Source organism: Labrus bergylta, chromosome 1 (genome assembly GCF_963930695.1).
Source record: "Labrus bergylta chromosome 1, fLabBer1.1, whole genome shotgun sequence".
NCBI lineage: Eukaryota > Metazoa > Chordata > Actinopteri > Labriformes > Labridae > Labrus > Labrus bergylta.
Genome location: NC_089195.1, coordinates 2,402,501 through 2,425,942, shown reverse-complemented (window position 1 = coordinate 2,425,942; position 23,442 = coordinate 2,402,501). Strand labels below are relative to the sequence as shown.

The 23,442-nt window shown below is 40.7% G+C and overlaps 1 protein-coding gene across 1 annotated transcript in view; it reads left to right on the top strand.

Annotated features, from left to right (window-relative positions):
* The first annotated feature begins 2,640 nt into the window (after nt 1-2,640).
* The window catches only part of maml3 (mastermind-like transcriptional coactivator 3), a 114,491-nt gene continuing 93,689 nt past the window's right edge, over nt 2,641-23,442 (top strand). The window contains exon 1 of the mRNA XM_020653699.3: nt 2,641-5,552. Within this exon, the coding sequence (XP_020509355.1) occupies nt 5,172-5,552 (381 nt within the window). The 5' untranslated portion in view covers nt 2,641-5,171. The remainder of the gene's footprint in view (nt 5,553-23,442) is intronic.

Below are 23,442 nucleotides of genomic sequence, written 5' to 3'. Positions count from 1 at the left end.
ATGCTATGTAAAGTGTCCATCAGTATTAACTCATCCATTCATACACCACCGGAGAAGCAGCAGGAGTAACTTGGGGTTAAGTCTCTTGCCCAAGGACACATCAGACATCAAACCTCTGACCTTCTGATTGAGAGAAAACCAAATCTACTACTGATCCACAGCCGCCCCCTAACTAAATACACTCGGTTTGTAACTGACACAAACAAAACCATTTTCATCAATTGTTTATTTGAATTCTGTGGTTTATACCGTCTCAGACAAGTTCTTTCATTAGCGTATACAAAGAAGCATAAGGAAGTTATTTAAGCCGTTTCATTGCCCAGAGTCAGTGCAGACATCTTCTTGCTCAACCCAGAACAACAACAAGTGAACCAAAGCCTTTCCTCTATCTACAAAGAAAAGAGAAAGCCAAGATGTTCCAAGAAAATCCTCATGGCTTCAGGTCTGGCAGATGGGGGATGATGAAATAGTCAGAAACATTGTGGTAATAATTTGCTTCTGCCACTGTTATTCTTTTCATGCCATTGTCATGTCATCATCAAAAGAAGTGTGCAGCTCCACTCCTTACATTTTGGTGATAAATAATTTTGCTAATGAGGTTTTACATTGGAAAAAGTTTACTGGGTAATCATCTAACAGTGTATTTACTATTTGTCTTCTTTATACTCATTCATTTCTTTTTTGCTGTGATTCTCTGGGAAAGATTGTTTTTGATGTTGTTTTGCTTTTTGTCCATTTAGCTTTGACTGTTGCTGGTAGCATTTTTGTTCCTCCTCTGTTGAATAAAAAATCTGCTGTTGTTGTCCTTTGTGTGAGAAGATATTTCACTGGAAGATGTCAAGTAATGGGGCCAGAATAATGTGGAACAACAAATGCAGCGTTTTCGCCCCAAAATGCTGAACAACTCAGATCAGCATGAGAGATTTACAACTTTATGAAAAAAAACACCTCAGGTAGAAAGGAGATCAGTTAACATTTCACCTAAAATCTACACATTTAAAAACCAAAATGTAGCATATGGCGAACACCATTGTTGGTTTATTGTTGGTCTACAGGTGTGTTCGATCTACTGTATTTTTTTTATGTCATTTCAAACTGTATATCAATTCAGAGTGAAGGTGTTTAAAATGTGGAAATAATGTCAAAATATTCAAATGCTGTGTCATCAGTCTAAAGAGAAAAATTTGATTAGAAAAATAAAATGCAGCAAAAAAATAATATTACAAATGTTTAGACAAAAGAATCCACCTTTCATGACAGCCCCATAAAATACCTTTTATCTTTGTCAATAAACGATTAGGAAATTATTTTTTTGTACTTTTCTAACCAAAAGTCAGTCATTAAGGCAGGTTCTATGAGTTACACTGAAATATTTCACCTTTGGCTCTTTTACACCAGCTGAAACAGGATTCTTAGAAACAAATAGATCCACTGATGAGATATTGCCCCATGTGATGGAATCACAAACAAAACCTAGTTACTTGTGAGTATGCAGGAATCCGCAATGTTACACAAATGACTAAATGCTTTCTAAGGTTCTTGCTAAATTTTCAATAAGCTCTTTTTCTTATTGTTGTGAGTCAGATCACAGTATCTATATCTTTTAAATAGAACAACTGGATTAGAATTAGTTGAAATAAATAAAGTACAAATATAAAAAGAGTTAAAGTTTAAAATCTATTAATTGTTTAATTGTTTAATGAAAGGCAGCTGTAAACAGGTGTTTCTTCAACCTGGATTTAAAAGAGCTGAGAGTTTCAGCAGACCTGCAGTTTTCTGGGAGTTTGTTCCAGATATAAGAAGCATAGAAACTGATACTAGTACTCTGACTATGTGAACTGGTAACTCTCTACAGCAACCAGATCAATTTCCATTCTTTGATCTGTACTGGTACTGAAATTGGCACCCAACCCAACCCGAGCTACTGCCGTGGTTTATCTATGAGGGAAAAGTTAGAACTGGTCACATAATATTGAAATGACTGATACTAAAGTAACACTCATTTCATTAAATAACTTTAAACACTGAAACAGAAGAACAAAACATGCTACCCATGTTCTGATTGCCTATAGTTTTAAAACTGTATGTGTGTGACTGTGCAGATGCATGTCTCTGTTGATCTATAGTAATTTATGGGGGGACTAACAGCATGTAATTGTTCGTGTGTGTGTGTGTGTGTGTGTGTGTGTGTGTGTGTGTGTGTGTGTGTGTGTGTGTGTGTGTCTTTGTGTGTCTGCATGGAGAGTTAGAAAAAGACAAGGGAGCACATATGGCCTGAACAGTCGGGGATGGAACTCCCACATGACTCTGCAGATAAAAATAAAAACGGGTAAGGGAGAGAGAGAGAAAGAGAGAGAGAGAGGGAGCGAGAGGAGAGAGAGAGAGAGGGAGAGAGAAAGAGAGAGAGAGAGGGAGCGAGAGGAGAGAGAGAGGGAGAGAGAAAGAGAGAGAGAGAGAGAGAGAGAGAGGGAGAGAGAAAGAGAGAGAGAGAGAGAGAGAGAGAGAGGGAGAGAGAAAGAGAGAGAGAGAGAGAGAGAGAGGGAGAGAGGGAGTGAGAGGAGAGAGAGAGAGGGAGAGAGAAAGAGAGACAGAGAGAGAGAGAGGGAGAGAGAGAGGGAGCGAGAGGAGAGAGAGAGAGGGAGAGAAAAAGAGAGAGACAGAGCGAGAGGGAGAGAGAGAGAGGGAGCGAGAGGAGATAGAGAGAGAGAGGGAGAGAGAGAGCAAGAGGAGAGGAGAGAGCGGGGTAAAGAGGAGGACAATTTATGAATTCCTGTAATTCATAACATGACTTTATATTACAAACAGTCATCAGTCATGTGTTTACTGCTCTTAAGATCATTTATAATATTGTTAGTAATATAAAGTCCTGATGATGGAGAGGTGTTAATCACATGGATGACATAATACAGGCAGAGCAGTACCTTAGAAAAAAAAGTGTTATCTTTGATTTCCTTTCCAGTTTCTCACTCTTCATTATGAAAGGAATAAATTCAAAAGTATTAGTGAATCAAAAATCCCCACTGCTCTCTTCATCTAATGGAACTAAAACTTTGCTGACTGTTGGGCATTTGATCAGTATAGTGCTAATAGAAAACTCATGAGGATTTACAGAAAACTACATCCAACTATTTGTTTTACTTTAGTCTGTTTTAGATTCTTTGGGGAAAAAAACACTCCAAAACAGTTATTTGCTGTTGTTCATGCTCCTGTGCTTCTCACTTTTCAGAGATTTAGCTGCATGATGTCATTTCATCAAAATTTTAATCAATCATTTTTACTTTTACTATATCTTTATCCATTTTTTTGTTAACATAAGATGAAGTATGGTAAACTATTGTAAAGGAAACAGTGAAGTTTAAACTTAATGGATATGCTCAATCCTGTGTTCAGATCTTTGATTCTAACTTACACTGCACATTTTTCAGTATTGTGCAAAGAAAACTTCATGATTTATATCCCTTACCCCCAATACCCCACAATGCAGCTCACGATCAGGCTAAAAGAAGCTTACATCATAGGAAGATTATTATTTTTATGTCAGTGTTATCAGTTCTGGCTTAAATATGTAAGAACTGATTTATTAGCCAGATAAAAAGCATCATGATATACACATAGAGAAGTCTGAAACCTTATCCCAGTAACCCTAACCCTTTTTTTGCAACAGTTATTTCAAAAGTTTTTCAAATGTCTAAATTCTGAGCAAGTATGTTAAAAAAAATAAGAAGGAGCTGATGTGCCTGATTTTTCTGTAGATGCAGTCCAGTTTATGTCACTGTCACACTAAAACATGATGGGATTATGCATTTCATGAACATTTTTAAAGAGCTACACACATGACACAGATGTGGTTAACACTCCACATTTTAATAAATGTACCTGCTGATGACTTTTCATTTGTATCTAATAGGCCTATTACTGGGCTTGTGGTTTTTTTTTTCATGTAGGCTACTTCCTGTTTTTGCTGTGGTCGCTGACCTTTTGGTTTTCCTTTGCTTTTCTAAACCGCCTAATGGGTCTAAATATGAATATTAGCCTATTAGGCTACGTGCAGGCATTTCTGTACGTTTTCACAACTAGCCTAAATTGTATTAAAAAGTTTCCACTATGTTAAATCATTCCCCTGTAAGAAACGTTTAAATCGGCTAATAAATTAATCATTTGCTTTCTAGCTAGCCAATATACGCTATCACACCATTTTTTTCCCACCATAACTGTGTTTGTCCAGGGGTGTTAATATGCTGCGACTGGGATATTAAATTTGTAAGTGAGAGCATCCGGGTCCTCTCCGGGATACCCCGGATTCCACTCCGGGTTTTCTGATGCGCCATCAGCGGGCTCCTCACAGCCTTTAGCTGGTTTTTACTCAACTCCTGTCCTGATATCACTCCGCTGGCATGGTGGAGAAGCGGACCTGATTATTGTGATGGTGGCAGACGGCAGCCAGTGACTACAGACTTCCGCCACTGCTTCCAATATCCGCGTTTTGCGCCGTCTAGGCGACTCTCGTTGCCTCACAAACCGGACTACCGAGGGCGCTTTGGTGGTCTTTAACCCAACTCGGCAACACATTTAACCGGGATTTCTTTTTTAAACCAAAACCATATGAGATGCAAGTTCACTGGGAAACTCCGAGCCTGTTCGGTTCAGGCAGCAAAACTTTTTCTCAAAGGACAACGCTGCGAAACGGCGAGTGGACTGTTGCTGCTGCTCCGCGGGACGGTGTGTGTGTGTATGACCGGAGAGAGCCTGCTTACGGTCAGACCTTCACGGTATTGTTGATATTTTCCAGTTTCTGTTAGCAGCGTGGACGCGGCGGTATTGTTGAATTGAGGCTTGCTCTCGTCTCTCGCAGGCTGTGTGTTACTAGTGTTATCGGTTTGTTTGAAAACAGGGAAGAAGAAACGGTCACTCGCCAGCCCCTTAAACCGTATGACCGCCTGGCGTGCAGCCCTTTAAATCTTCCCCGGTGAGTGCTCACTTAAGCTGCAGTCGTCGGGTTGACCCACCGTCACCTGCCCAGCCCGCTTCGGACCCCCTAAACCCGGGGAGGACAGAGACGGAGAGTGGTGGAGGTGGAGGAGGAGGCGGCCGGAGGTGGTGGTGGCCGGCGGTGGCGGCGAGCTGACGGGGGGAGAAAAGTTCTTCCAAAATAGCAGCCTCTCGGCCCAGTGATGGGGGACTTCGCCTCCCCCGCTGCCGGACCCAACGGCAGTATCTGCATCAACAACAGCATGAACCCGGCCGGTGGGAGCGTGGTGCCCGGCGGGGCAGTGGTGGGCATACCTAAGCACAGCACGGTGGTGGAGAGGCTGAGGCAGCGGATAGAGGGCTGCAGGAGACACCACGTCAACTGCGAGAACAGGTACCAGCAAGCCCACGCAGAGCAGCTGGAGATCGAGCGGAGGGAGACGGTCAGCCTGTACCAGCGGAGTCTGGAGCAAAGGGCCAAGAAGTCTACCGGCGGCAGTGGCAGCAGCAAGCAGCCGCTGAGCAAGCAGCCGGACCCGGACTCTGCCTCCTCCACGGAACAGAGGAATAACACGCTTATAGCGGTAAGACAAGCTTTCACTGAGTCTGCCCCCCAACACAGCACACACTCTAGTATACCCTATTTCTTTCCTTTTGCCCTCCATCTCCCTGTCTCCAAAAAAGCATGGACACCCCCCCCCCCCCCCCCCCCAAGTGCAAACTGCACTACTACTAGCCTACTTGCTCACCACAGTGCAAACTTGTTGAAAACACGTTCTCTAAGCGCTGGCAATTGCTTTGGAAACACACACTTCACTTTTTCAAACCAGAGTGCCAACTAGTGCTTTTGTTGACAAAGAATAGCAGCCTCTTGTTGAAGAAAACAGGCTGAGGGGCTTGTAATTCCGCAGGATTGGAAAAATGACAAGCTGACAGCTGATATTTGATCTTTTTGCAAGATCAGTGCTTCTTTATGCACAAAGGAGGGCTGAAAGTTTGGATGGTACTGCTAATTACCATGTGAAGTTTTTCCCACCTTAGAAACTTTTGACTAACTTCTGGAGGCTGGCTGCCTTTTTTGTTTGCATGAAAACAACTTCTCCTTTTTTTTTGTTCTTTGTTTTCGAGTTCAGATTGTTCTGCAAAGACAGGCAGCCTTAACATTGCAAAATTGCTTCCTTGATCATTGCAGCAGCACTTTGCAACTCTGTGGAGACTGGAGAATGTTAGAGCACAAAACACCATAACACAGTCACCTTGCCACCCTCTTGTAGATCACTTCAAGTGATGGCCACAGTGGCTAGTAAACATTTTTTTAATACTGTAAGATTGCATGTCCTTGTGATGTTTGAGGTTATGTGCACACTATAGTCCAGTTGAGTCTCAGCAGAATTTAAAGGGATGCTACAGTGATTTCCTGTTGGTAGGGGGCAGTGGTAACTGATGGAGGCTGTTGAGTTCCTTATTGCTGTTGTTTGAGGATCTTGGTTCAGAGTATTGTCTTCAATTGTTATTTATAAAAAAGCTTTGCAGACCAGACTATTAAACAATCTGATTTTATGGTTTTATAAGCCCTAATGCTTTGCTGCCATTGTTTGCATGTCAGAGATGGAGCTGGACACTGGTAAAGCTGTGCAACGATCCCTGCTCACACACTGCATCTCTTGTGTGCAGCTCTCCGGTTTCCCTTTTAGAAAAGACCAAAGGATACATGTCGGGAATGTCAACGTTGTTATCCCCTTTTGTTGCCGCGATGAGCCCAGTTCCTTCCCTTTTGAAATGCTAAAATCAGACCGTCTTTAATTTTGGAGGCAACCTCAGTTGTTATTTAAGAGCCTTGCGAGCCTGACCGGCTACAGCCAGAGAGAGCAGCAGTGATTTTAATAGCGTTAGACCTCCCAGCGGCCCTTGTGGACATTAAACTGAACCGCCCATTAGATGGTCGGTAACAAATGCTCAGAGAATGGAGGGATTACAGCTTAAAGACACAGTGGCATCCCTCGGCTCCTCTCCCAGTCACTGATTGTGACACCTCGCTCACACGCATAAACACAGCACCCACAGAGGTCCTGATGATGTTATCTTTTATTTTATTTTAAATATAACATTGTAAGTTTGTGGCATTAATATTGCATGAATTTTAGAAATGGAAAAGAATATGAGAAAAATGTGCCATCCTTCTCAGTTTTTTTTCCCTCTGTAGGAAAAAGCTGCAGCTAGATGGCTGTATGTAGTCACTGCAGAATCCGACTTTCTAGGGAAGCAAAGTACACTGTTAATCTTAACTACACACATCACATGCACTAGTGCACACAGATGGCCTTTATCTGAAGGGTTATGTTTTAGGTAGTAGACTGGCTTGAAGAGGGGTCTGTTTGAACGCAGTGTCGTCTACATCTAAATCACGTTCACGTTAAGGCAAAGATGCTCATTTCATCTCTTTGTATTAAAAGACTCAAAATTGTAAAATGTAAAGTGACACAAATGACTATGATGTGTGTATGCTACTGCACTGGATGTTTAGAAGAGTTAACATGCTAAATTATCTGTTTAAAGAGTGTCAGGAATGTCCCACTGTAGAAAAAAGTAAATGGATAAAAATGTGTAAATGCGTGCGTTTCTAAGAGTTTAAAAGCAGCAGAAGTGTGTTTGTCTAAGCAAAGAATTTGGTTATCCTGTTCAGGCAGATTGTCATTATACATTTAAGTGATATAGACTTGTAATTCTAGGGTTCAAATTGTCCTGAAGTAAGATATTTTTTGAGGCCCTTGTATTGTCAGGTGGGTTCCAGCACACTGTGCTTTTAGTCTAATGGTTCTCAGACACACCCACATCGTGGCAGGGGTTAGCCTATAATTATGGAAAGTGTGTGTTTATGTTTATAGGCTGAATATTAGTGAGAAGAAAGGCAAAGAAGTCACAGAGTCTCTTTCCCACCATTTCTCTGACATCATTAAGGAATAAGAAAACTACAATGCATAAAGAGGAGTAACTATGGGTTAAGTGGACATATTGTTTGATGTAAAACATATTTATTTATCATTTCTCTGATATCAAAATCACTTTCACATGCACATGTGTTATTGTCTGATAAAGAGAGGGTTGCTTCTCTTGTGCTCTCTGTCATAAACCATGTATCACAGCATGCTAACATTGGGATAGTGAAGTGTACATTCACACATGGAAAAGATTAGTTGTGAATCTAAGATAAGTGTGACGGTCTTTTGCCTGTATTGGGTAGCAGACAGTAGAGGGATTGGAAAAGTGGGGAGAGAGAGAGCAGGACAACTGCTGGCTGACCCCACTAATGTGTTTGCAGATCGTCACACACACATTTGTGGATCTTGCACGGCAGGAGTGTTGCAAAAGTCACGTGAAATGACAGCCAATGGAGAGGCCCGCCTCAGTTGTAAGCGATCATTTGTGTGTATTTTCAGGATTTACAGCTGAAAAAGTTCACTGCCATTAATAAATGAGTAAATATTTTGAAATTGGTCTACATATTTGCAGAGTAGTATACGCATTTGTGGATCTGTGTACGCATATTCAAATAGTTTTGCTACAATAATAGCTCCATACCCAACATATGCATATTTTAAAGCCGCATATACTCTGGATAAGTCATCCACAAAATTCTGTTAGTTTTGACAACTGGTGAGAACGACAGTGTCAGACTTGCAGGCACTTTATAACAGCTGGTAATTATGGTTCTTTGAAGGATTGGGAAGGTGTGTTGTAAGCCCCCTCTCCATTGCGTGCACACACACACACACAGTTCCTTACAAGACCTTCATCAGCAGTGTTCTTCGTTACGCTCCAAATAATCCAAAGATTTTGCAGTGAAGAGTTGAAAGTTTGTTGGGAGGGTGTTACTCTCGGGATGCATCCCAACAAATAGGTGTGTAGGTCCACGATAGAGCAATAACAAACAAACAAGGTCAGAACACAAGCAGTGATGTAGTAATGTTAACGAAGAGGGTAATAGCATACCCATTGATCATATGAGTTAACCATGCAAACTGATGATTATCAAGTCAGCTATTTGACAAGACAACATAAGAAATAGAAGACATTAGTCGTTGTAGACAACTCGTTAATGATCCTGACCTGTGCAGAATTTAGAACTATTACACCTAGCTTCTCCTGTGATTACTGTTGTGAGCATTAGTGTGCTGCTAACAGACCTCGAGGCCTTTATGTCATCATCAACCTTTATTTAAGTTCTCGGAGCGACCCTCATTTACAATGATGTCGAGAAAACCTACATAAATGATAAACAACAAGAAATGAGATTAAGCTACTACAGAAAATAAATTCAATAAAAGAGCAATAAGAACAATAAGATATATACACTAAAATAATTTAAAAGCTTGAAATGACTACAGTGATAAGTCAGTAATTAAAATCAAATAAAACAGTTACAGTCAGGTAATGGGCAGTTCAAAATAATATTTCTAAAGTGTCCTAAGGGATAAAAGTGCTCAAATTCAGGTCCTGTTGTAAAATGTTCCAGGAGTTTGCAGCACTAACACTAAAAGCAGTTTTCCCCAGGTCAGTCCTGGCATGAGGAACCTGGAGAACCAGCCTCTCTCTCTCTTGAGCGGGTTAAAAATGGACCGGGGTTCAAGCTTTCCAGTAAGGGCTGTGGATTCAAACTGGAATTTCAAAACAGTGATACAAACTAAATGAACGGACGTTTAACTTGCATGATTCAAAATGCACCTGGACATGGATGGCTTATGACAGGGACTAATGGTGCATGTCCTTTCTGAGCTGCTCTCACCGATGACTTGAAACAGAACCATGCGTCCAGCTCATACGATATCTGCATGCAAATCTAACCAATAACAAGGGTGCTGATTTGGCAGGCACCTGACCTGTCAATCCAAAATGACTGACCACCAAACTACTAAAACACAGTGAATGGCTCCTTTTATCAAAGATATAAAACCTTGACTAGATGGGATATGCACCTTTCTGTTAGCATCACGAGGCAGGCCTTCATCATAGTAAGCTTAAATCTGGATATGTAGTTGTGCACAGGGGTTAACAATGTACCTGCAGAGTGTATGTATCTGAGGCCACACCACACACATGCTTCCACTTCAATAATGACACTGCAAATACACAGATACCGTGAGGGAATCACAAGAGCTGTGACAAGGGAGTTTGGTTAGCCTCTGTCGTCTCTTGTGAGTTAGTGAGAGTTGGAGATTGATGATGAACCAATCAAAGGAAATGTTCTTTATTTTTAAGAAACCTGCAGTATGTGCTATAAAAGTTCAAAAAATACCTCATATCTATGTAACTACAGGAGTCATATTAACAGATTACATCAAGTACAAATCCTTCGTAGTAAGGGGAGAAAAAAAATGTAGCGCTCATGTAATCCTCAATGCATTCATTCTTTAAATCATCACAATGTTCCATGCGTGGTCAGTACTTGTGCACAGTTGGTGCTGGTTTTGATGGGTTACATTCGAGAACATCATACTTTTCAACTTCTCATTTTGGAAAGGAGAGCGCTGTGCAACAACTTAGCATGAGCTTAACTTTTGAAATAAACAGAATAGGCATCCTGCAGTTATCTTTCCGTGATAGAAATGATGAGGTGTAAGAATAAAATCATTACACTTAAGTGTTATGATATGTAAGTATCTTTTAACATCCTCTTTTTATGCAAAGGTAGCTCTTTGCTCAGGCTGCACAACAAGTAGTCGTAGGAGAGTGGAGGTTTCAGACACTGGGATGGAGACAGATTCCAGTGTTCTGATTGCATAAGTGCATAAAAATGTTCCAGTTTTTTGTGTGTTTAAGGGGTGTTATTTTGAAGTTTTTCTAAAAATAGTTTGAACAAACACTGTTGCATATTTCACCTCGCTAACAGTGTCATATGGCAATACTGAATAATAATCCCAGTATCATGACATTTAATCATACAGCTGGATTCTTTCAAACGGCCCTGTTAGATATCATCTGTCTTTTTGTCTGATGTTAGACAACGCACAGGGATCAGGTGTGAGTATGATGGTGGAGAGAGATTTATTAATAACAAGAACAGCATCCACAAAACACATCCCAGTCTTTGTTGAGGTCACTATTGTTCAAAATCTGTATTCTCCCTGTTTTGTCTTTCAAATGATTTCAAGAATGGTGACACTAAAATCTGAATTTTGTTCAAGTTTTCTATCACTGAAAAGAGGTCAGCTGTCTAACTTCACTGTGGCTGCTTTCAGTCTCTCAACATGATGTGCTGCTGCGTGGCACAGACGAACAACAGAACATGTTGCTGTCATGTTTTCACTCTGTTTCTAGAAGCAGGCAGGTTTCTTTTTGTTGCGTTCTTGATGGAAGCCCATAGGAGCCGCTGCTGTGAAGATCAAAACTGTGACCTTTCAGTTCCAGGCACGTGTCTCCTAACCGACGGGCCATGATATTGTTAAAAAACAGATTTGTGACATGTACTTTTTGACAAAACATCCAGTCAGATCTGATTACCTAATCGTTAACAAGTTCACAGCTGCAAGGCCGAGGTGCACAGTGAGGGGCTCGTTAGCCCCACTAAGACACAGTAGCTTAGGACAGACTGTCTTCAGCTCTGCTCACTCCTTTGGCATCCACCTCACAGAGGAATGTCTCACACACACACACACACACACACACACACACACACACACACACACACACACACACACACACACACACACACACACACACACACACACACACACACACACACACACACACACACACACACACACACACTGTTGTCCTGCTCGACTCTTGGCAACAGAGGCCAGAGTGTGGGCGGCTGAGTTTTCATGAATCTGAGGCCTTCCCTCTCCCTGTCCCTCTCCCTTCCTCTCCTCTCCTACCTCCCTTCCTCTCCTCTCCCTCCCTCTGTTCAACACTTCTCCGGTTTCAGCGTCAGTACAGCTCTAATGCGGTGTAGATGGGTCTTGGTGGCTATAGCATTGTTAATGTCAGCTGGGACTGTTGCCCAAGTGCTATATTTAACCCAGTGAGTTGGCAAAGAGCTGACACACAAATACACACGCAGACAGGCAGGGTGTGACGTCGACACACAGCCGTGACATCACACACATGCTGTTTTTTGACTCATAACATGCCAACTTCTCAAACTCCCTCTACGTCTCTCCAACCTGTCACTCTCTGCTCGGGTGTGCAATTTGTTTCAAACTTTGTCACTTAAAAAAAAAAAAAAAAAAAAAGGTTATTTTCACCCTTGTCGCTCAGTCCCATGACACACACACATGCTGTATGTTTTTGATTGGGGGCGGCTGCGACCACATTCCCTTCCACCCACGCTTGTTCACATGTGCTAGAGGAACACACACAGAACCTTGAATAAGTAAGGGAACACTTTTCCTTCTTGTAAGCTGCAGCCTGCACAACAAACCTGTGGAGCTTTTAAAAGTTGAGTTACTTAAAGTCAAAGTAAATATCTTTAACATCATATTAACAGTTAGCAATTCTTCTGTCACACCCACACTTACAAGCTTTGTCTTCCTTTTAGTAGGCGCTATACCGACATAATGAGTGATGGTTAAACAGTGTATGGCACGAGGCCCAGTTCATTTTCAGTCCACAAATATTTTCTAAACCACTTCATGATCACTTTTTAGTCTTCTCACCTTCCTGCTAAACACTTCAATGTTTAAACTTCTGTCTGGTATTTTAAAGAGGGTTGCATGCATGACTTTTCTCCAACATGTGTTTTTCTGAGCTGCAGAGTTCTTACACATTTACAAACATGTGCGCTGCCCAGTAGAGCCTCGATCTTCCTCTACACCGATCAGCCACACTTGATGACATTTGACAAAAGGTATGTAAACCTACGCTGACGTAAGCACGGACTCTTCAGGCAAAACACCTGCTGGCTGCTGTTTGTTGAAGCAGAGAAGAATGATACAGAATCAGGTTCCCCTCTAATAGATTTTCCAGGCTGCCATACAATACGGACTGTGCTGTGTTCTCCAAAGTGTGCTAATATCTGTGCAACTAATCTGGACTTATCATAGACAAGTGCTATATCAGTGAAAACAATGTGATGATTTTCAAAACATTGAAACCCCATAATAGCACGAAGACAACGTATGAAATATTGAATCCGAGCAATGGAATTTTTTTTTTGTTTCTTTATGCCGACATCATGTTTTAAAAGAATCGGGACCGCTCATGTTTTTTCAACAACACTGCTTGTGTTCGGGGATCTTAGGAGACCAGTTTCTGTCATTTTTGAGTTTTATGTTTTTATTTATACAGAACAGTGGATAGAGTAGGAAATTGGGAGAGCGTTTGGTCAGGCTTGAACACTGGCTGCCCGCTTGGAGGACTACAGCCTCCATGCACAGGGCACGACTTCACCGCTAGGCCATCTGCACCCGGAGTTTCTGTCATTTTGAAAATACAATGTTTTACCAATCTTGCTTAACTTAAGATTTCAGCTGCTCAACAGTTAAAGGTCTTTGTCTTATTTTACTCTTCATTATGAGCCACACATTTTCAAAAGGTGACAAGTCAGGACAGCAGGAAGGCCAGTTTATCACCTGGACTCTTTTACTAATGCTAATGCCATGCTGTTGTAAAATATGCAGAATTTACTTATGGAATTGTCTTGCTTAATAAAGCAAGGATTTATCTGAAAAAGAAGTTGTCTCCATAACCTGATTTAGCATAAATGGTATACCTTCAGAAATGTGCAGGTTACACTTTCCTTGTGCCCTTATGGACTCCCGTACTAGCATGCACACTGGCTTTTCAACTGTGCGTTGATAACAAGCTGGATCGTCCCTCTCCTCTTTAGGTCAGAGCTTTCCAAACAGAAAGTCAAGTTTTGACTCATCAGACCTCAGGAAGGTTTCCCTCTTTGCTTCACTTCATTTTGAATGAGCCTGGACCCAGAGAGGGCAGCAGTGTTTCTTCATCTGGTATATACACGTAGAGTTTCAGCTGCAATGAACTGAATTCACAGACAATAGTTTTTGGAAGTGTTCCTGAGCCCATGCAGTGATGTCAACTGAAGAATGTTGTCTTTTTTTTAGGATGCACGGCCGAGATTTGTCTGTGTTTTTAACGCTGTGTTAAAAAAGCTTTATTCTAAAATTGTTGCACTATTGTGAATATATCTAAAATCCAACAAAGCCACTGACTCACTGAGAGACTGAAGTAAACAGACAACCACTGCCAGGACTTGTTAAGTATCTTCGGACTGTTGTGCTGGTTGTTTGTGTGCTGGTTCTGTCCTTTTGTTTGGATTTTGTTAGACGGCTGCTGACTTGCCCCTCTGAATACAAAAGGTAGTAAAGCATTAAAGAAGCTCTTGAATGGCTGTTTAGAATTTACATTATTTATACCAGAGTAGTGGGAACCCATCTTTGTTCCTCTAACCCCTGATGTACTCATGCGCAGACACCAACAGCTAAATGGTAAAATATAGATGAGGTTGTTATCAGAGATGCCTAGGTGCTGTGATCCACCACAAAGGTCTGCAAGTGTGTGTGTGTGTGTGTGTGTGTGTGTGTGTGTGTGTGTGTTTGAGCCAATATGTGTGAAGCTGTTTGAGTGAATATTTGAGTAAATGTGTGATGTCAGTGATTTTCTTTTTGACCGAATGTTGTGAAAAGTTTTTGTTTTATCAACTGACATTTAGCACATGATATCCACACACACACACACACACACACACACACACACACACACACACACACACACACACACACACACACACACACACACACACACACACACACACACACACACACACCACCATCCCACCCCAGAAGGGCTAAATTAAAAACAGCCTCAGCCAACTTTGTGAGGAAAAGGACCACCAGTGAGGAAATTAGGCTCTTTAAAATAGTGACCTTGGTAGGGGAGATCTGACATGGAACATCCCACATTGTCTACTACACTACCTTTGTCTATGAATAGTTGGATACTTGTAGGCCTGCCCCCTCAGAGTACATGATTTTAACATTAGTCCAGAGTTAAATGTTTGCAGATTTAATACAGAAGAAACGGGCCCTCAGAGGTTACTGTTCAACAGTGTTTTACTTGGAGCTGAATCACCTGCACAGGTCTGCTATATGCTCTAAAATGGTCCAGTTAATACATTTTATTGTATTGTATTGTATTGAACTACACTCCACTAAATTGGCACTAATTAATCTGACAGTAGCTGAAAGCTAATTTTAGCTTCATCAGTTTTAGCAGAATAGTGCATGGCCATTGTAAAACTGGTCAAATGTACACATGCTGAGGGAAAAAGCTTTTTTTGACCACAGTAGAAGTGTTTTTTTTTTAACGTGATAAATAAAGACATTCACAGTGTGTTTATTGCAAAGGCTCATTTCACAATAACAATAACATATACATATATACACATTCACTGTATGATACAGGATGAGATGTTTCATGCCACTTGAGAAACTTTTATCTTAGTCACTTGGTATTATTGTGCATATTGTCATTATATTATGGGTTTGTATCTAAGCTGATCAGAAGCATTGTTAACCAACATTAGCTTATGTTACCATCTGCTTTCACAGCAGAAGCTGCCACTAGTTAGCCAAACACTGCTCAGTTCTGGCAGTTCTCCCCAGACGTTTCTCTTGACTCATTTTGGAGAGGTAGTTTCAGGACTCAGTATTGCTTTGCAGGTAACCAGTGTAAACCTGACAAATGGATAAAACATCTCAAGTGACCTTGATTTTCCCTTAAGCATAAACCTTGAGAGGCAATGTACTGTTACAATCTGTTAAAACAGGTCTATGTTTGATCCTTTCTGTTGTAACTAGTACAGTGTTACTGTTGTTTTCTCCTGAAATTAATGGTTACCATCCAAAAAAATAAACACATTCCATTTCAAGCCATTCATTTAAAAATCCTACTTCAAAATATTCTGACCAAAAGTATTTCAAATGTAAAAGATCCTGCTAAAAGAGCACTATGGGGTAAGCAACTTTCAAAGGGATGCCGAGGTGAAGCTTTTTTATTTTTTTAACTGTACCGTCAGGTATCGTCTTACCTTGTGATTGATATCTCCAAAAGATCACAGCTTTTTAGGGCGTTTTCACATTAGCCACAATTGTTTGCACCATATCCGATCGTGATTTCTCTCCCCTCCCCGCTGGTCTGCGTTCACATTAGTAACGTTGTTCCATGCCCAAGTACACTTGCACATGTAAGCAGTCAGATACAGCAGGTGGCACAATGCACATAATTGGTTTGCAAATCCATCCAAAAAGAAGAAAGAAAGGGGAAGCAACCATGGCAACCAATGGCAGGCTTGTTTTTTTATTTATTTCTGAGATGCCCACAACGACCCTCTTCCTATTTCCACAGCTCAGAGGATGAAACAGGCCCATGCTGAACGTTTTTTTAAAGCGAGCCAATTCGAACAATGTCACATAGAGGTCCATTTCCTTGTTTGAGCACGGTTGTGTTCACATCTCCTGCGGACTGTACTCGAGTACAAGTGAATCGTTCCCGAGACCACCTCTACAAGCGGACTAGAGCACAGTACCTGAGTACAGTGCAAGTACAGTACGTTTGTGTTCACACTGATCAAATGAACCGGTCAAGTTTCCTCTTTGTTGTTGTCTTTTGTGAAAGGTAAATGAATAAGTTGACTTTTTGGCGTTTGTTATTCAAACCAGAAAGGAAATGCCTCCTTAGTGGAATTACCAACAACTCATAACATCCGAAATATGATTAGGGTGAAAGCTCAGCTTTGAGGGTTTCAAGGCCAAACACTTTCAAAAACAATAAGGCGATCTTTAGCAATGCAATAAGTAAGCTTATCTTATTTGTGTTTAAAGTCAGTCGTAACTAAAGCTGTCAAATATATTTTGTGAGTCAGAAAGTGCAGTATTTCCCTTTGTGAATTGGTTACTTTCAACCAGAAGATGCATGCACAGGTTGCCAAAATGAACTTTCATCATGTATTTCTATGCACACAGTAAAAGAGTATTTAGTCAGCGGTGAACACTGAGGAAATGTCATCTCCGCTTCGAGGGCAGTTTCAGCTTCCTGTTTGCACCAGCTAACAGCTCACTGACCTTCCTGTAACCAGTTTGTCTGTTATAACTCATAATCAATCAGGATCCATTTAACCTGCACTCAATCACTTGTCCCTCCTCTGCCTTGGTTGCCCCTTTGTTTCTACATCAAGCCAACACAAAGCTTCCTCAGCTTATTCACAGCTGCATTTTCATTTCTGCTTCTATTCCTCCTTGACCTTTCATTATTCCCCTTTGTAATGTTTCCTCCTTACTTCCTTTTGATCATTCACACACACCTGTGCTTTCCTTTCTCCCTCCCTTTCAATCCATCCCTGCCTCCATCTCTCCGCTCCATCTCTCTGGTGATCCCTGGTTCAGTCTCAGCTAGCAGGCTTAGTCCTCTAAAGCTCTCTCAGTGCAGGTCGGTGGCAGGAAGAAATCCTACACTAAGAAGGAATTACCTACCCCACCGGCTGCAGCAACACACAGACACATATACACACATGTTGTACACACACATATCTGTGTAATCACAGGTAATCTGTTTGAACTCAACCTGATAATTATTTACACAACCTGCATGCCTGCATCTCTTTGTTTGTTTGTGTTTTTTTGCATCATTTTGCACAGAATCTTCACCTCTGTATCATGGGCTTCTTCCCTCCTTTGTCAAATGATTTGTTGTTCTTTCCAAGGCTGGCCAGACCTCCTGCACAATCATTGAGCCAGTGTCATGAATTTTTTATGAATGTTTGCTTGTGCAAGTGTGTGTGGGGCCCTCAGTTGCAGCAATAGCCATTAGTGCAGCAGTTGGGGTAATTGTGCCACAGTGGCTGCGGTGCTGGAGAAAAACACCCATCTGATAATACTGCAGAGGGAATGATGGAGCTAGGACACAGTGGGCTTAAGCTGGACAGTGAGAGGGTGGATATTCACCTTGTGGACAGTTAGCAACATGGTTGCTATGCTACTGTCTCATAACTGATTCAAACCAGATGATTTCAGACTTGGATTGTTACGAGTACTGCAGCAGCAGTGATTGACTGATGACTTGTCTAAAGTGCACCTGAGGGCAACACGTTCAGTTGAAAAGTCGTCTCAAAGATGTATGCTGTCAGTGTCTGCTTTTTTTGTCTTTATCATCAAAGAATAAATGATTAGACTGATCACTGTTTAATTGCTGTAAGAACCTTAAGCATGCTTGTTAACACACAGAACCAGGTAGGGCCCGACCGATATGGAATTTTGGGGGCCAATACCGATTTTAGGTACTGTACGTCGCTATATCAGCCGATACATTTCTTAGATCTATCTTCAATCTTAGATGGATAGATATATTGCATTGATCCCTCGAATGCTGTTACACTTATGAAAGGTTTATAATAAAGACAAGATTCTTTAAAAAAAAAAAATTCTATAGTTGAACAAAAGCCAGAGTAACAAGAGTGCACTAAAACACCAATTGTAACTTAGAAATGAACAATTATAAATACAAATTATATAAAAATAAAACCTTTAAATTGAATAAACCTTGTTATATTGGCATATTGTAGATAAAATTAGTAGATATCAATAGTCTCATGATGTTTTAAAGACGGTTGTGACTCAGTTGGTGGGTTCGATCCCCAGCTCCTGAAGCCACATGTCCTTGGGCAAGACACTTAATCCCGAAGGATGGGATTAGTTAGTTCTGATAGTCTCACTACATAGTTACCTCTGCCATCAGTGTGTGAATGTGTAGGTGTGACATTCGGTGTAAAAGCACTTTGAGTAGTCAGAAGACTAGAAAAGCTTTATAAGCTCAAGTCTCGGCTGGTTGATTTATAGGTCGGGCTCTAGTGACATCTCATTGAGTTCACAGAAACGGGTTTGCCCCTTTATTAACACCCACTTGACACAAAGCTCCCTCTGCTCATTTAAAGCTGTGTGAAGAGATTGAAAACTCTGAAAAAGAAGATTTTTTTTTCTAATCTAACCTTGCTTTTTCAAGTTACCCGCTGAATCACATCACACCCCTTACCAAAACGTGTGACAAAACAGAAGGTCGTTGTTTCTTGTTTGATGTAAGTTAATGTTGATAGCGGTTCATCAATGATGATTCTTTCAAGTAGAAATTATTATTGCTCTCTAGATTGTGATTTTTTTTTTTTTACCCCACATTATCCTCTCGGGTTAAAATGCACCAACATGTGAGAGTAGCTGAGGGTTACAAAGGTAACAGTAGGTGTGTTGAACAGGAGTGCTTAAATGATTGATGCTCAGTGCTGTGAGTTATAGCCGATACAATCTGGTGTAACTTGAATCTTGAAGTATTTGTGCGAATGAAAGGTCAGATCTGTACAAAGTTAAACCAGGGAGGGGTAACAATCATCCCTCTCTGAGACTGGATCACACACAGTACAAGCTCTGTTTCAGCATGTCATCTGATAAGCAGCCAGTGTTTCATGGTTAACTTAGTACTCAAAAGTTAACTGAGTTGTACAACAACGATAAAAGAAGATTTTAATACAGAATGCATGAGACAGTGCCTGCAGAATAAAGAGTTGACCTTCTTTATTCTGCAGGCACTGTCTCTCTGTTCTATTCAGTTCTCCTTGTTTTGGTTCCTGATGAGTTGAGCTTTGTTTAGTTGAGCTGAGTAGTCCGTCAGCAGCAGCCTGTCTGTAGATCACTTCCTGAATGGTTCCAAAAATAGCAGCAACAACGATCACAACCAAGGAAACACAGCAGCTGCTCTTTTCACAACCACACTCGCTTTCTGCCCTCATCTCAGGCACCAGTTTTATAAAAAATGTTTCTAACATGCTACTTTTAAACACACAGGTCATTTCAAGTTAAGAGTAATTGCACCTCCTGTGTTTTTTTGCATTTATTATTCTTAAAAAAATTAAAACATAACTAACAGACTGAATGATTGAAAATTGTTGAACTACTTTTATTTGTCTGGTAATTGTCCAAATGTTGACTACAGACTGTGTATTATACAATATTTGCCTTCTGTCTATATGTCAGGGCGGTCTCCTCGGGTCAGGACGCATCCTCTCTCGATCTTAAAAAAAAAAAAAAAAGAAGTACTTTGAAAGTACAGCAGCTTTTTATTTTCTTTAATTATCTTCAGACTGGCAATAGAAAAGCTCTACCTAGAGTAGAGTACACTTTGGTTGTGGTTTAAGTTAAGGTTAGTTAAGAACATGTATTTCAGGTGTAAATAGAAAGTTAAACTGTTTCTGATCACTGTACAAACTTTAACCAAAATAAATGAATTGTATGTCTATGAAGAGGTCTTACCTTGGTTGATGAGTCCAAAAATACAGGACATGAACCCGGGAGGCTGTGATCTAGTATGGTTAAAAGAAGAAGTAAAGGTGTTCTTATTGTTTCAGCCTTCACCAACATGTGTTTCCTGATTTAATGACTTAATTAAACAGATCAGTTTTAGGGATGTAATGATACACTCAATCCACAATATGATATCACCATGCTGAGTTCACAATACCATTTTACAATGAAAATAGAGAGAATGCCTTTTCTAATTTTCTTATAAATAAATGTAAAACTTTAAGATTTTGAGGTTGTGTAGTTACTTATAAAAAGTATGTGTTTCTCAAATGTTGATTTAAAATACACCAAGGTAAAAAAATATATATATATAGGCCTGTGTGTGTGTGTATATATATATATATATATATGAAATAAATATACTATGCACATTTTTAAAATCAATGTTAATAAACAGAGGTGCCATCTTTGTTTCTGACACAGAAGCACAGGTAGCTTTGAAAAGACACTGAATTTTTTCACAAACTTTGCGGCACCTTATACAAGTTTTGATTCCTGTTTTTGTAAAGTTGGGTTATTACAAAGTGGCTCTACTGGATCCATCATTGGCCAAAACCCTTAAAACACCAGTGCGCGTAGTTTTTTGGGTCTTGCACTCGTTTGGTCAGTTGTTAAGGTTAACATGAAGACTGGGGGCCGGTACTATAGCGCATCCTGCTCACACCTATGAGTTTAAAGGCAGAATGTGCAACACATAAATCAAGTATAACCTCTGTAAACGTCTCTCTGAGTCATGGCTGTCTACAATCAGTGAGAAGCACGAGTCCTGTCAGCTTTACTGTTGTCGGAGCCGTGTTTACTTCATGTTTACAAGTACGGGACAGCCTTGGGTAAAAAGCTGTTTTAGTCAAGGACTAGAGAAAAGAAGAATAACACCCAAAGTGTGCTAACATTAGCATGTTAACACAACAATGCAGGCCACCTGGAATCGCAGCTCGAGCAAAGGACAATGTTGTCTGCTGCTTGCGCTTCAAGTTGCTTAATGGTGCACTGCATTCTATTCTTTTTATCACCATCAGAGGCTTTCTATGTGCAATTATTGCAAGAGACTGGTGAAGTAATTGATAACTCCTTCGTGCGAGTGAAGAGGGGTCGGAAGTGTGTGGCTGGATGAGAGCAGAGGTTTCAGAATAATGGAGGTGTCATCAAACAGCAGTTTGTTTTGGTTTAATGCTCGTGCTCAAGGGCGACATCTACTGGATCAAAAAGTCACATCCGCCTTTAACTAATGAATGATATTACAAGTGTGTTTAGTGATCACAACAAGCCAAATGTTTAAGTTTAAAGGTGCTATCAAGGAAGGCTGTATTGCTCCTCCTTTTGACAGTTTTTTATGTTCCATATTTCATATTTGTCTGCTCTCTTTTCATCTGCTATGATAACGTTTGCCTAGACCTTTAAAAGCTCTGTCACGACCGCGATGCAGAGAATGTAAACAGACCGTGTTGACTGTTGAGTCGCTGCATTCCTCAAATCACTGACCATGCCTGACTGTAGTGCAGATGCTTGAGATGTTATTGTGTGGTTCACAATAATATCCATCAAACTTAGGAGTTGGCAAAGTTTTGGTTTTGAAGGAAAGTTTAATTTCAGTTTCAGTATATTTGTCATTGAGTAATGTTTTCTGTGTGTTGGTGTCCCCTAGTCTGTCGCTTTTGTCTCTTAACACTGTCTGGGACCTGACTTTACTCTTCTTCTGCTTCTTTCTTCTTGACACTTCTTCTTTTCCTGCTTTTACCTTCACCTTTCAGTTTCCCCTTTTCACCCCCTCCGCTCATCCTAAACTCTTGTCTTACCGCCTGTCAGCCTCTTTTTGCATATCCCCGATATCTGCTCCCTGTCCCACTCATTCTCCTCTCCCGTCTCTGTCTCTCTGCTTTCCCCCTCTCCATTAGCGCAGACTGTTGACTCCACTGAGGAGACGATATCATGCAGATGTTTACCCCGCTCTCTGCTGTCACAAACTGTTCACTTCAGTGTGTCATGTAAAGCACTGGGACTCACAAGAGGAGTGCGGAGTAGTAAAAATAGCCAAGAAAAAACTACATTTCCCTGAAGATTTGGAGTAGATTTGGGTCAGACGTTGTATGAATTTTGTCAAACGAGCTTTGTGGAGTTAGCAGCTTAAAGCTCAGCTGAAACCCTTTAGCGATAAAGCCCTAAAAGTCTCTCGTCTGTGAAAGTTGTAACAATTTGAAAAGGCGGCACTTCCACTGAAAGTAGGGAAGAGCAGTGATTATGATCTTTTCAAGCTCTGTAATTGTCACTTTTTTCCTGTCCAAGTGCGGGATTCTTGTTTTATTTTTGGCTTGTTGACAGTTAAGGAGTCATGGAGTTTTTTTAATGGATAGTTAATGACTGCTGCACAAAACAGAACAGAGAAAGCCCCTCGAGGATCCGAACTGTCTGCTAACGGAGGTCCCCGGAGAGAAAGAATAGTCCTCTGTTTTGTGATGTGCGTTTACTAAATATTTCAAACATTAACAGTGTATTTTCCACACCATCGCTTTTCCAGTTCATTAAACATGCCTACTAAGCTAACGGGTTTGAAAAAAAAACCGACAACAATATGCAAAGCTGCTTTCAGTATTCACACAGACACAAACAAAGACATATTCTCTCACCTGTGTATATGGAGCTGTTGGATTGACCCTGTAGGAAAGGACCCTGGATGATCTACTAAGTGAGGGTGGTTCAGACTAACTCGTAAACTTTAAGTCAAACTGTGCTTTAAGTCATACCAAAGGCGTTTAGAAAATCAAACCCGATGAAGGGGAAGATATTCTGTAGTGTCTGTAAGTGCCTCATGCTTGTGCTGCCTAGAATATTTCTGCACTCAAACATTTGCCATATTTTTTCATCTGATGAGAGCTATTCTAAATGATATCTTAGATTGCACACACACACAAATGGAAAATGCTGCAAATTGATGAGCGGAGCTGCTTTATCTTGGAATATTATTTTCTTATCATTTTGTGCCATGCTTCAGGGATTCATAATAATTTTGAAAAGTCAGAGAATTAGTCAGTCTGTTTGAATATTAATATTTAGAAATTTTGCAGACATTTTATGATGCCCGGACACAAAAAACTCAAATTTTGGCAATCCT